General features: G+C 36.5%; 1 protein-coding gene across 1 annotated transcript; it reads right to left on the reverse strand.

Moving 5' to 3' along the window:
- Positions 1-1,474: 1,474 nt before the first annotated feature.
- Positions 1,475-10,012, reverse strand: dyl (transmembrane protein dusky-like). The gene is made up of 2 exons (XM_089650809.1): positions 9,962-10,012; positions 1,475-3,493 (listed from the first exon to the last, which is right to left on the reverse strand). The coding sequence occupies exons 1-2, from the start codon at positions 10,010-10,012 to the stop codon at positions 1,721-1,723; spliced, it is 1,824 nt and encodes a 607-aa protein (XP_089506935.1). The 3' UTR covers positions 1,475-1,720.
- Positions 10,013-13,684: the final 3,672 nt, after the last annotated feature.

Here is a 13,684-nt window from a genome sequence, read left to right on the forward strand (position 1 = left end):
CTTGAAACAATAAAGTTTTAATACGGACAAAACTATTTATTCATATTCATATGGCGTATGTACGGGGGCAAACAAATAATTCATTTTAATATTTTAAAGTATAACTTACAAAACGTATATTTAAATGAAATTATTAAATTAGCGCCATCTATGAAAGAGATGATTTTGAATTCTTTTAAGTTTAGCCTTAAGATGGGTTTTTTGACGTGTTTAATTCTAGTAGGTGTATTTTCCACTATGTGTAATTTCATCCATTTGCAATTCCTTCCGTTTGAAATTCTGGCAATCTAATATTGGTATTTGAAATTCACGCTGTGTAATTTATTCTTGTAACCGAAAACTACCAACATAGTCCAAAAAGTTTAACACGACTTTCCGACTTTTGACTTTTGGAAATAATGATATAGAGCTCCGGGCAAAGAAGTTCCCTTTCTCTTTTATCATGATTTTAATTAAAAGGTAGTTGAAAAATAGATTAAATTTAGGCTTTGTATTATTTATTTGCAATGGAAAATGGCTGCAATATAGGGAGCACAATTTTTCGTACTCGCCATACAAAAATCTTCATTTTTATACAGTTTAAAACGAATTTAATCCGAATGTATTATGCAAATGAGGAAATCGAACCTCCGTGTATTCACCTCGCTACAACATATATTATATTCCCTAAATCGAAGCCCTAAGCCCTAGTAAAGTCGAAATTTTATGAACGAATTGCTTGAAAATATTCTCGTTAAATAGCTGGCTTGAGCTTTTTCGTGTGTAGTTATGGATGAATTTATTATTTTTAAGTGATTAAGTGTTGTTTAGTGTCCATAAAAGGGATAAAATTGATAACTGAAACCTATAACATGTTTAGAAAGCACACATGAGTTTTTTGTTTGATGAAATCAAATATATTCCCGAAGAGGTAAGATGTGTTTTGTCTTGTTTTGTAATACAGTTGTTTAATAATAGTCGATTCAATCAATGTTTACTTTGATTTAAAGGGTTATGTTGTAGAGAATAAAATAAACAAATGAAATACAATAAATAAAACATTTATTAGTCCTTTGTTAGTCAGCTCATTTAAAACATTTTTTAATCGAGGCTAAAATTTTCATATTTTATGTTTCTACGATTTTATACATACCTATTATTTACATGATTTCTTTCTGAAAATAATAAAGAAAAACTGGTCTCTATATAAACACATGTGCATCCTTTTTGGATACGTAGGTTTACATTGGGTACTTAATATTTTAAACGTGTCGTTAGTGTTTTGTCTAAATGTCATTTGAGGTTTTTCATAATCGCTTTCACATTAATTTAGAAATAATAAATAATACTAAAAATATTTAAAAACCTAAATAATAAATAGAATTGGTTAGTTTATTAACTTCGACTGTGACAAAAAAGCGAAATTGTATTAAAAATCGCTTTAGAGTCACGGCCGAAGTTGAAAACGGTTATGGTTCTTTGGGAGGAGGCGCTGGTGGGGCGTGGAGGGGATTGTGGAGCACGAGGGGAGGGGAGAGGTGAAGGAGTGCTGGAAGGGACGAGGATTATTCACCCATCGGGCGGGAGACGTGACGAAGGACGTTGATTGGCGGTGATTTGCTTATTCTTACACCCGACGATCTTTGGATCCTTAAAAGTCTTCTTCACATTTTTAACGAACTTTTACATAAATAATGTTTATTTGATAACACAGCAGGATCACTGATGGCTTATCTGTAGGTTAGTTGGCCACCTTCACGAATTCCGCGTTGTCATAGGCCGCCCCCACGAAGGCAGCGCTGGCAGTCTTGCGGTCCACGGCGCGCACACGCACCAACAGGAAGGCGGCCACCAAGGAAGCCACCACCAGCACCAGAAGCAGCATCACCAGTCCAGCGACGAAGCTGGGCAAGGACATGCAGATGGTTTCTGGATCGGCTTCTCGCGCTGACTGAACAATCACTGTCTCATTACCAGCCGCGTTGTTCAGGGCGAAGTTTACATCTCCGGGGGCGACTACTTGAATTATTCTGCTCGTGTTGACATCTGTCATCTCTTGGGCCTCCCGTTTATATATCCTGGAAACGACAAACTCGGCAGTATCCGGATTTCTTCTCCTGCGGGCTCCTCTCAGTTGGTCTGGGAGATCATCTGCTGATCTGGGTCTTCCACCCAAGGAAGCGAGATTTACTTCGGACTCATCTGCGATTCCGCTCTTCCTCTTGACAGTGTTGTAACGGAATCTACCCGGTGGTGGCGGAGGAGGAATGTTCACTTCGTCGTGGTTGTTGGAGGAAGGCTTCGGTGAAGAAAGGCTCGGAGCGTTAGATGTCGAGGTGGAGACCTGCGCTTGTGGAGGTGGCACTTTGTCTTCTCGGTTCTCCGAGAAAGCCCCCGAGGCGTCGGCAGGATGGCGCGGGTCTGGGAATGCCGGTGGGACTCCGTAGTCGGAATGGGGTAGGGACGGAGGAGCCCCGTACTCGGAGTGAGGGGGGCCGTACTCGCCTCCTCCCAGACTGTTTCCACCCAGTAAAGGAACTCCGTACTCCGAAGTTAAACCGTGTCCGTGACCTGCGCACTTGGGTTCGGGGCAGTTATACCTACAGACTTGAATGACGCATTGGAAGTGGACATTCATAGAATCTGGGAACTTGAAAGCTTGGAAATAAGCAAACGATACTACAGATGCGGATGGACCAAAATTCTTTATTTTCTGGAATCTGCTCATAATTTTAGGTCTCACAACGCAACCATATTGATCTACCAGTTGTATGGGCGCTCTCTTGCCGTCATGAGCAACGCAATTACGTACTAACATATCGAATTTATTTTCGTCATCCTTGATTGCTAAAACCATTGTCATGGTTTGTCCAATTTTGACAATGCCGGACACTTCGGAGGCCCAAGGTCCCTTTCCAACCTGTATTTGCATCCAGCACTGCAAGTTGTCCCCGAGGAAGTTCGCCGTGACCGCATGGAGCATGTCGACTTGAAATGGTCGAAACGTCACAGCCTTTTCGTAGAAGTCGTACCACGTGCACCTGAGCTTGCGGGCCTGATCCCACACTTCCTGCACGTAAGGGTCATACTGGATGATGATGGTATTCTCCACGTAGCTGCCGCTAGGCGCGGGACTACCGTAGGCCGCGGCGTTGTGGTTGGCCGAGCTGGACATGCCGCAGCTGTTGAGGAAGATCTCGAAAGTGGCGCTCAGGTGGCCGGTGCCCGGCTTCAAATGGACGCAGTGGGGGTCGCTGTAGAAGCCCTTAGAGAAAATCATTCCGTAAAAGGGTCTATCGAATTCGATGTTAACTCGCATGTGTGTCTTTTCGCACTGCACCTGCAGATGCTTGATCTGCGGGCTGTCGGGAGACGCGAGAGGCCAGGGGTCGTCAGCGCGAGAAGTCAGGGCTCCGCCGGGCGGCGAAGCGGGCCCCACTGGATAAGGGCCCCCGGCGCGGTGCTCCAGAGGTAGGGCCGACGACTCCACAAGAGGAGCGTCGCATCGCGCTTCCTGAAATCAAACGTATTTTCTGGTTAAAATCATTCTCAATTCAATCGTTGTGAGAAGATCTATCTGCAAATCATTTTCATAATTTTAAAAGTTTTCTTTAATGTTTTCATCTATTTCATTTAAACGCCCGATAGGGCTTTTACATACAATGCAATTTTTTTTAAATATAAGAATATACATTTTGGGACGGGAGGAATCAAAATTATTATAAACTTCACTTGCATAACACAGTAATTGGTAATAAAATAAATAATATCATATAATGAATAAAAAGATATTTGTGGCTACGTGCTTTGCAGATTGCCAACTTTATACATTTAGGCGCCGACAAAACTTTTCGCCGAGGTTGTTAAAAAATAATTGGATAGTAATATATTAAACTTGGTGGATTTTTAGATGATTTTTTGTTTAGGATGTATGTTTTTGTTTAGTATGAGACAGAATATTTGTTCAATCAATCAAAATACAACTTATTTAGTTTATGATTTTTTAACTGCACGGATTTAGTTAGGCCGTCGTTGCATTACCTCTTTAATGTATTTTAATGTCACTAATTATTTATCACTATAACATTAAATGTTTCAAAAATCGTTAATTGAGTTTAATAATTTAAAATTATTAATTTTACTTTAATATTTTCAGGAACAACTAATATTTGTTAGTGAAATGTATTTATTTTACTCACGCAGGTGTGGGTAAATAAAAGAGAACTGACTCATGGCTGCATCTTCCCCTTTATCCCCAAAATAAATATCGATCTGTCGACCTGTCAATCTGTTGGTGTACCGTTATTAATTTATTACTGCAAGTACTCCGTGCTCGATAGGTTATTTTTAATTAGCCAGCTAATAACCAAAACCTGGTGGATTTTTATTTTTGAAATGCGGGAAAATATTTGCATTGGTTAGTATTAACTATTTTACCATCTAAGAATTTACGACAATCATTTTGCTACATACGTATGATATAATTTCTAAAAGTAGAAAATAATTTCCATTATACTCGTATATTTGATTATCTTCACACGAGTTTTACCACTAACGATTTTACAAGAAATATTATTTTAGTGCCAATTTATTCAATTAAGTTCAAAAATACTGATTTTGGTTTTATTTCTGTGATTGTAACTCTGGTTTGATGAACTCAGATTTGTTTTGAACTTAAGCATCATTTTCAAAATTGGAACTAATTTGTATCGAGAATTCAAACAAGTGATAAAATAATAATAAACCTGTAGAGATTTTAATTATCATTTTCGAAATTGGGTCTGATGTGTCAAGAATTGTGTTTGATATGCCAAGAATTGAGTTTGATGTGTCAAGAATTGGATTTGATGTGTCAATAATTTCGACATAATTTCCAATAAATTACATCAAGATAAAACATTAAATAAAAGATCAATAAAATATTCACGAAAAGTGTTATTGCGTCTTTAATAAGTTTTCTTGGATATTATTTCTAAATCATTTTGCAGAAATTTTCCATATTCTTATCAGTATTACTAGCATTAACTTTCAGCTTTATAAATAATACAATTATATATTATATCCCGTGATTTTTCACGGGTCTGCGCTAGTCATTAATAATATTTCAACATAATTGAAACTTAGATACCCATAAAACCCATTAAAAAAAACAAAAGAGACGATAAGAAATTGTGCGGCAGTTGGGTAATTGGCAGCTCGACCACCTGTTCAGTTGTACCGAGTGTGATGCCCCTGCTTTCTTTAGTGTGTATAGTCTGTACGTATTGAAACCGCTCGGCTCGGTGACCCACTTCCCTCAGCCGGCCTGAAGGCATCCGGATATCATTTCACTTTCTACCGCCGCATCCTGGTAGCCGACAGAGGGGGGGCGCTTATACCTTATTACGGGCTCTTGTAATATTACGTATCGACTAACATATCCGTACGTGCTCACTATTTCACCATCAACTATCTACTCGCGTCGCTTTTAATGTTATTTCCGTATTCCTGGAATACTATCGTCATTTTTTAACTGTTTCTGATCAATGAAAATCATTGAAGGGTCCTTTCCTTATTTAATATTGGGGACAAGGCATTTAAATGTTTGAAGAGATGTTGGAAAGAAAAGTGTGTAATTATTTTTTGTGTGAAAGTGTGTTAAATTTTAAATTGTAATTATTTTGATGAGTGTAGCCGTAGTGCGAGATGTTTGCGAGATTATCTCGAGACCAACGCCAGCTGGCTTTTGGTATCTAATGTCGACTTTTTTCATCGATAATCTCCATAAAACCCGACCATTATTAATAATGTGACTGTGGTGAGTTCTACAATGAAACCGATATGTTAAATAATTACCAGTCGTTTCTCCTCATTGAATTGAATACACACTCTATTGGTAGCAACTCAAGCAGATTTACAATGAAACCGATATGTTAAATAATTACCAATCGTTTCTCCTCATTGAATTGAATACACATTTTGGGACGGGAGGAATCAAAATTATTATTAACTTCCACTTGCATAACACAGTGCAAAAATAAACAAGGGAAATAATTGGTAATAAAATAAATAATATCAAATAATGAAAAACTCTATTGGTAGCAACTCAAGCAGATTTATAATGAAACCGAAATGTTAAATAATTACCAATCGTTTCTTTTCATTGAATTGAATACACACTCTATTGGTAGCAACTCAAGCAGATTTACAATGAAACCGATATGTTAAATAATTACTAATCGTTTCTCCTCATTGAATTGTATACACACTCTATTGGTAGCAACTCAAGTAGATTTACAATGAAACCGATATGTTAAATAATTACCAATCGTTTCTTCTCATTGAATTGAATACACACTCTATTGGTAGAAACTCAAGCAGATTTACAATGAAACCGAAATGTTAAATAATTACCAATCGTTTCTACTCATTGAATTGAATACACACTCTATTGGTAGCAACTCAAGCAGATTTACAATGAAACCGATATGTTAAATAATTATTAATCGTTTCTCCTCATTGAATTGAATACACACTCTATTGGTAGCAACTCAAGAAGATTTACAATGAAACCGATATGTTAAATAATTACCAATCGTTTCTTCTCATTGAATTGAATACACACTCTATTGGTAGCAACTCAAGCAGATTTACAATGAAACCGATATGTTAAATAATTACTAATCGTTTCTCCTCATTGAATTGAATACACACTCTATTGGTAGCAACTCAAGAAGATTTACAATGAAACCGATATGTTAAATAATTACCAATCGTTTCTTCTCATTGAATTGAATACACACTCTATTGGTAGCAACTCAAGCAGATTTACAATGAAACCGATATGTTAAATAATTACCAATCGTTTCTCCTCATTGAATTGAATACACACTCTATTGGTAGCAACTCAAGCAGATTTACAAATTTAAATTATTTTCCCTTCATCATTCCAAACCTCAATCAACAGAAACTGCATTTACCTTCACTAGGGGGGCAAATGGTGAAATGGAAAGTATTAAAAAGGTCTATCATTGGGTGACTTTTTAGTCACCTTTATTATAACAATGAGTGAAACTTTTCCTTTCAATTTCGCTCAACCCGTGACGAAATAATAAACCAGCTGAATTTTTTGTCGGAATTCTGAGAAAGTCTGCGGTATTTTAAATTGCAAGAGACAAGAGAGTTTTGTATTCCATTTAACTTCGTGCTTCTTTGTTTGACACAAACCAATTTAACAGCAGTTTCGTTGGATGTAATTATTTATGCATGTTACTTTTCCGGAGATCCACATTTTATTATTATTTCTATGTACCGTTGTTGCCATCAGCTTCAAAAACGTTGCATAAATACAAAAGCGCAGCTCGTGTTTACTACCAAAAAGGCCATTCATATGTTGGGAGATAATTTATCCTGAATAAAATATACCACTTGTAACAAACGCAAAACAAATATTGTTAGTTCAGGACAAATTTCTTTGTCTGTGTTCTAACCCTTACTATGTTAAATAAACATTAAATGTACACCTTGAAAATAAAGTTCTCATTTACAAAGTCTAATGGCCGTAACGTATGTGCGCATTACCGTGTGGGTGTACGTTCCTTAGACCATGGGAGCCCAAATGAAGTAGGGTTTTTCTCCAAATACATTGAGAATCAGAGTTTCCGTTTTTAAATACATCCTAAGTTTATCAAAAAAGGCGTTCATAAATAGGCTCATCCGGTATGAAGAATGCATCAGTACTTAATTAAAAACTGAACTAAATCAGCCCCCCAGGCAGCCATTTCCGAAACCTTGCGCGTAGTATTTTCTCAAACTAGACACACGTTTGTCTAAAAATAATAACCTAGAATAATTCACTAGTTGGTGAAGTAGAGCATGTAGGCTAATTGGGCCCAGTAATTGTACTTGTAGCTTTACGCATAGAATGAAGAAGAACACAAGAAATGCGAATCGTGTTCCAAAAATATGGCCAATCGGGCCTTAAATTTCTTATACAAAACTGTGTTTCATCATCATTATGAAATTCAAACGGGATTGCGATATAAGATGTCAGGCAAGTGTAAGAGAGACAGATCTTGTGCTAAAGGAGCTAGAATCAACATATATTGTGAGTGGCGACATTTTTATGCATTTAAATCTATTGTGTATTATCTATTCGGTGGCTTTAGGTGCCAATTTGCCAAACAAATAAGATTGCTGAACTTGGGCTATGTCGTTACAGAAATACTATTAGACTTTTATGAAAATACCGAAGTTTATCACATAAATGTAACAAAAATCCACATAACAATGACCCTCAATAGTTTTCTGTTTTTTTCTTATACAACATACTGACAATTTTAACATTAAAATCTAATCTAATCATCAAATAATCAGTCTAATCATCAAATAATCAGTCTAATCATCAAATAATAAGTCTAATCATCAAATAATCAGTCTTATCATCAAATAATCAGTCTCATCATTTGAATAAAAATACTTGCATGTTGAGAGAGAAATAATGTGAACTAATTTTGTTCCAAAAAAATTTTATTGATTTTACAAAAATTACTACAGGTACCTAAAGCTATTTTAGTGAACATATTGTATCTAATATGCATTTTCCCGATGAAGAGACGTGTGTTTGTGACGCCAATAGGAATATTCAAAACAATTCTGATTTACACGAAGTAATTATTGCATTTAAATTCTGATTTACACGAAGTAATTATTGCGTTTGAGTTTCGCCAACGTCGCCACTTTCCAATTTTTTTTCTTTTAGTTTTCAATTTCAATGCCAGCAACCCGACCTTTATTTTATTGTAACGTTTATTTTCCAATATAAAACGTCATCATTAATTTACATCGTAACGATTAAGTTGTCCTATTGTGGGTAGGTACTGGGTACGCAGGCACTTGACACATTAATATATATCGTAACAATTAAGATGTATTACTGTGGGTACTGGGTACGTACGCACTTTACACTTTTATTAGATATTTTCCGATGTTATGAATAATATGTATAATTGAAAATATACTTATAAATGCATTATTATTATTATTATGATAAAAGAAGTATAACAGTATCACTTTCCAATCAGTTTATTAAAAGCTCTATTGTAAAATAATATTTACTTCAACTGTAATTAAAAATAAATGCTTGTCGTATATTATATCATTTTCTTCCTCTGTAAAATAATGAGACGTTTTTTTGCAGAAGAAATACAATAAAAAATATTTTTATTGTTTTTTTCTATTTAAATGGACTGAATTAGTTAAATTGAGGTAGGTAACCTTCTCGCTCTATATATATTAATTGTTAATATCAAAAATTATGTTTTTTTTTATTCCGAATCCATGAATACTAAGAATACCTTGAGATTACAATCAGAATGCATTTAGAAGTATTTATGTTGGTCGACTAGTATTTTTTTTATTCTTCCGCAGATATCTAAGGAAGATATTTCAACGAGCGGTGAAAGGTTAATGCAGAAACTTTTAGGTAATTTATTAACATACTTAGATCTCGTAGTGTGGTTGAAGAGGACTAAGAGAAATGGCGAACTGGGTGAAAAGGAAGTCCCAAACGTCCCACGAAGACATTGCGCAATCCAACAGAGTCGGTTCATGTCGAGTTTTGCAATAACGGACTGTACTAGCAGATATAAATCAAACTTGTTTTGTGTATGTGGTTTTTATTCAAATCGCACTGAAATGGCATGGTTGACAGTTGTTTAAATCATTTTACAAGGATCATTGAATGGAACATCCTTATACATATCAAACAATTATCAAAGAACAGGTAGTACAAACCTAATGCCTATCCCTTAAGATATCATTTTTAAAGTGCGTCAAATTTAAATCATTATATTTATTTTGTATTAGTGGGAATTTAGAAAAAATATCAATATTTTTATGTTTATTTCCTGCAATAAAACTTTTATATTTTCTGAACATCAATTATGAAAATCTTTATCTTATTTTTATGAATGAAAAGATTTTTTTAAATATTTCAGCTCACCTGTAACAATAAAATCACAAAGGCTGCGATGAGATACTTCATTCGTTTCATCCTGCTGTCAATCAATGTTGTCGTCCTGATTCCTGAAAAGGATGGTATTCTCAATTAAACACACTTTTCATAAAAACTCAAACCATAAAACACAATTTCACTTCACTGAAACCAATATAGAAGCTAAGCAATAAATTAAGAAACAGCAATTTTAATCACAGTTAAATGACAGCTGCGATAAAAAGATCAAATGTTTTTCCCGGTGGATTGGTAGAATTTATCAGTAACGGCGGTCACGGAAGAACTAGGCAATGGGCAATGTAGGCATGTCGGGAGATGCGCGCGCGGCGCTGGCGTGAGACCGCGGCAGACTGGCAACTAGTAACTACTAAACTAGTAACCGTGTACTGTGCACTGCAGGCGGTAGGAGCCGAGCCGCGGGCCCGGCTGCTACGGCCGCTACGCACGCTGCTACGAGCTACGACGGCATGACCCACTGACACACTCGTCACTGCGCACTGGGCATTGCGCACTGGGAGCACCAACCAACTCATTCACTCAACACGACCAACTCATCGCCATGAGATATATATGTTAAATACGTTTAGGACCCACTTTGCATTCCGGCGGGATACTTAAATTAAAAGTGAAGTAATTGCTGTAATTACTTTATTCATAAATTTCACTCACGTATAGTAAAGGCCATTGATTGATTGATTGCATTCAATAATTAATGTTTAAATTTTCGCTTTCACATCACCAAAATTAGTATGCACACCAGGACTTTAGGTATTTTGATTGTGACTTATAATAATGTAACATGTGCGTTGGTTAAACGCGTACGTGACATGCGATAAAAGTTTAAACAGCCGTAGGTAACATGATCATGCTATGTGACGCTTGTGACCGATATGTATAAAATGTAATAATTAGGAAATGAAGTGTAATGTCTAGTTATGAGTATAAAACGGGAAGCGCGCTGCGGGCGACCACTGAGCCTACTTTCTACCCATTTAGTCAACCATTTGAACCCGCATACATTAACAATCTACAATCAGTCATGCTTAGAACTATTTACTTATCACTATGTGATTTACGTGCTTTCAGAATCATGTCGATTTCTTAAATCCTGCCAGGTTTGTACAAACGGATTCCGCGCGTCGATATCTCGTGAAAGTCATTATTTCTGCTCGACATGTGGACATACTGAACTCTCGTTATTCTACTCTAGTGCTCACTCTGTGTAAAAGTTTAATATAGTTGATGTATCAACTGACGTTTCAACCCGACACTAAATAAATCCTGATGACCGCTGAATTAGTGAGGTTAAGTAAAAAAAAGGCGAAAATTCTCTCTTTTGACTTAATATTTAACTTTATTTCGTAAAAATTCACCTGGCTGCTATGTACGAGTACTATACAGTCGACTTAAAAGTTTTCTATTTCTGCATTTTTATATATCTACCTACTGAACTTAACTTATAGTTTCAGATGTCTCCTGAAAACTATTTCGAAGATACCTGTAACGTATTGCAATTCAAAATATAACTTTCTAGTTCAGCAATTACCATGGAATGTATTGGTTAATAATCGTATTTCGTTGGTGTTCAATGGTTTAATTGAACAATGAACCTGATCTTGCCATTAGACCACCACTAATCAGTAATCATCTCTACCACAATCGCAATGTTGTATTGTAAGTGGTAAGACCGGAATTACAAAACAGTATCATTATAACGCTACGTACCTAGTTAATGTTAAACAGATTTCTCTCGTAGGTTGTTTTTCTTTGCATTATATTATACTAACTCAACTTTTGAAAAAAAAAGTATATTTAGAACTACTATAAAAATCAGTCTTTCAAGAAGAATTTCTTAACTTTTGTTACGAAAGTTCATGCCGATATTCGATTATATTTTATTTTTTTGTTATCTATTTTAATTGATGTTCTTTTGGGAACTGCAAATTAGAAAAATGTGCTTTTAATCGATGCTCTGTTACACCGCTGCTTCTTCCGTGGGTGACTAAAGTATCTTTTAATTGCATTCCGAGTAGAGAGCCCAAAGCAGAGGGCAGAAAGCAGAGGCAGAGGGCCGAGGGCTGTTGAAGGCTGCGGGGGACCCCTCGACCACTCACCGCAGAGCAGCCATCTCAGGGACGATGATGTAATTAAAACTGAAGTAACATTTGAACGAAAACGTGCTACTATCTACTTGTTTCTTGTCACTTGTCGCCCGATCGATCTAAGGTGGGTCAATAAGAGACCCAGCTTTATTAGACGGCTTCTCCTGCACTAATCTAGTAACAAGACGGTGTGATCTTGTTTAGAAAGTAGAGCAGAAGACAGCAGACAGCTACAGGTGCAGAGAGTCGAGAGCGCTGCAACGCTAGCGACCGACAAGCCAGCAAACAACCGGCCGGGCCGCGGCAATACAATACGGCACAGCCAGCTGTTATTTTTAATATTAGCCCCACCAATTACCTTTATATTGGTCACTTTTCAAATGTTCGCATTTAAATTTTTGATTTGATTTTTAACTCTAAATTTGTATTTTATTTTTCATAAGGCAGATTTTTAACAATTTAAGCATCTAAATACTGATAAGTTAAAATTACAAGTCTTTTATGAATTTATATTCAAGCTTCGTAGTCATATCGTGATCCCTGCGTATTCCACTCCGCAGCCTTACTTAGCCTTGGTGAAAATGATTTGAACATAATAAGAGTAATATCAATGAATACAGCGAGCAAGTGGCAATCTCTCTTCCGATGGATGCAGCGCTCCAAGTGTAAACCAGTCCTAGTGATGTTCAGAAACTCATTCAGAGGCTTCGGATTACTTTTCACTTCTCCCGACATGTCTCTGGGCTAAGCATAAATGAAATCGCCCTCAATACATCCTGATCCATTTTCTTTGCAAACGCACTCACCTGAAATGTCGATCAATCAATATTTCGCATTTACATTTCTTTTCCGATAACGCCCCATTAAATAGATGTTTCCACTCAATCGGTTTACTGACTTCAACATGTAAATAGAACTATTCTAGAATAGTGCTTCCACTCAATCGGTTTACTAACAACGTGTAAATAGGACTATTCTAGAATAGTGTTTCCACTCAATCGGTTTACTGGCTTCAACTTGTAAATAGGACTATTCTAGAATCATTTTGCTTTTTCTTAATTAACTTTGTGGAAATCAATTATAATATTAATCGTGTGCAACACACGTGGTTTTAACAAAACCGATATCTGGTATGTAATTCAGCTTCCACTAATTTGAAGAATGAGCCAAAAATATATTTTAATCGTATTTTTTATTCCATATTTAAAGAATTTAACATCAGAAATAATGTATAAAATATTCCTAAACAACTCAACTTTATAAGAATAAAGAATATGTTTAAATAAATCTGCACCATTCAGAAACATAACAAATCTCTGGTTAAAAACATGTTACCGACTCCGATATGTAAAAAAACTTTGGGTCAACAAAACTTCAAATACTAAGGCTAGCGCCACACTTGACGGAAATTCCGTCGCGTAACTTCCGCGACGGAACGCCAATACATGTAATTGCATATAAATTACAAATAGCGGGCACACTACGCGGAAGATCGGTCGTTCCGTCGCGGACGATCGGTCGCTCCGTGGCGGACCGCCGACACTCGCGTCTGTTCCGTCCTCCGCGCACCGATCTTCCGTCGGCGGAAGATCGGCAAAGTCGCATTCCA

Source organism: Hesperophylax consimilis, chromosome 3 (genome assembly GCF_061612785.1).
Source record: "Hesperophylax consimilis isolate HC1 chromosome 3, BYU_Hcon_1.0, whole genome shotgun sequence".
Lineage (NCBI taxonomy): Eukaryota > Metazoa > Arthropoda > Insecta > Trichoptera > Limnephilidae > Hesperophylax > Hesperophylax consimilis.

What these genes read in the sequence shown, in the direction of transcription:
- dyl (XM_089650809.1), bottom strand. Translation starts at nt 10,012, where the DNA reads ATGAAACGAATGAAGTATCTCATCGCAGCCTTTGTGATTTTATTGTTA. An exon ending in TTGTGATTTTATTGTTACAG is followed by an intron (nt 3,494 to 9,961) that starts GTGAGCTGAAAT and finishes GTTTGATTTCAG; the next exon opens with GAAGCGCGATGCGACGCTCC.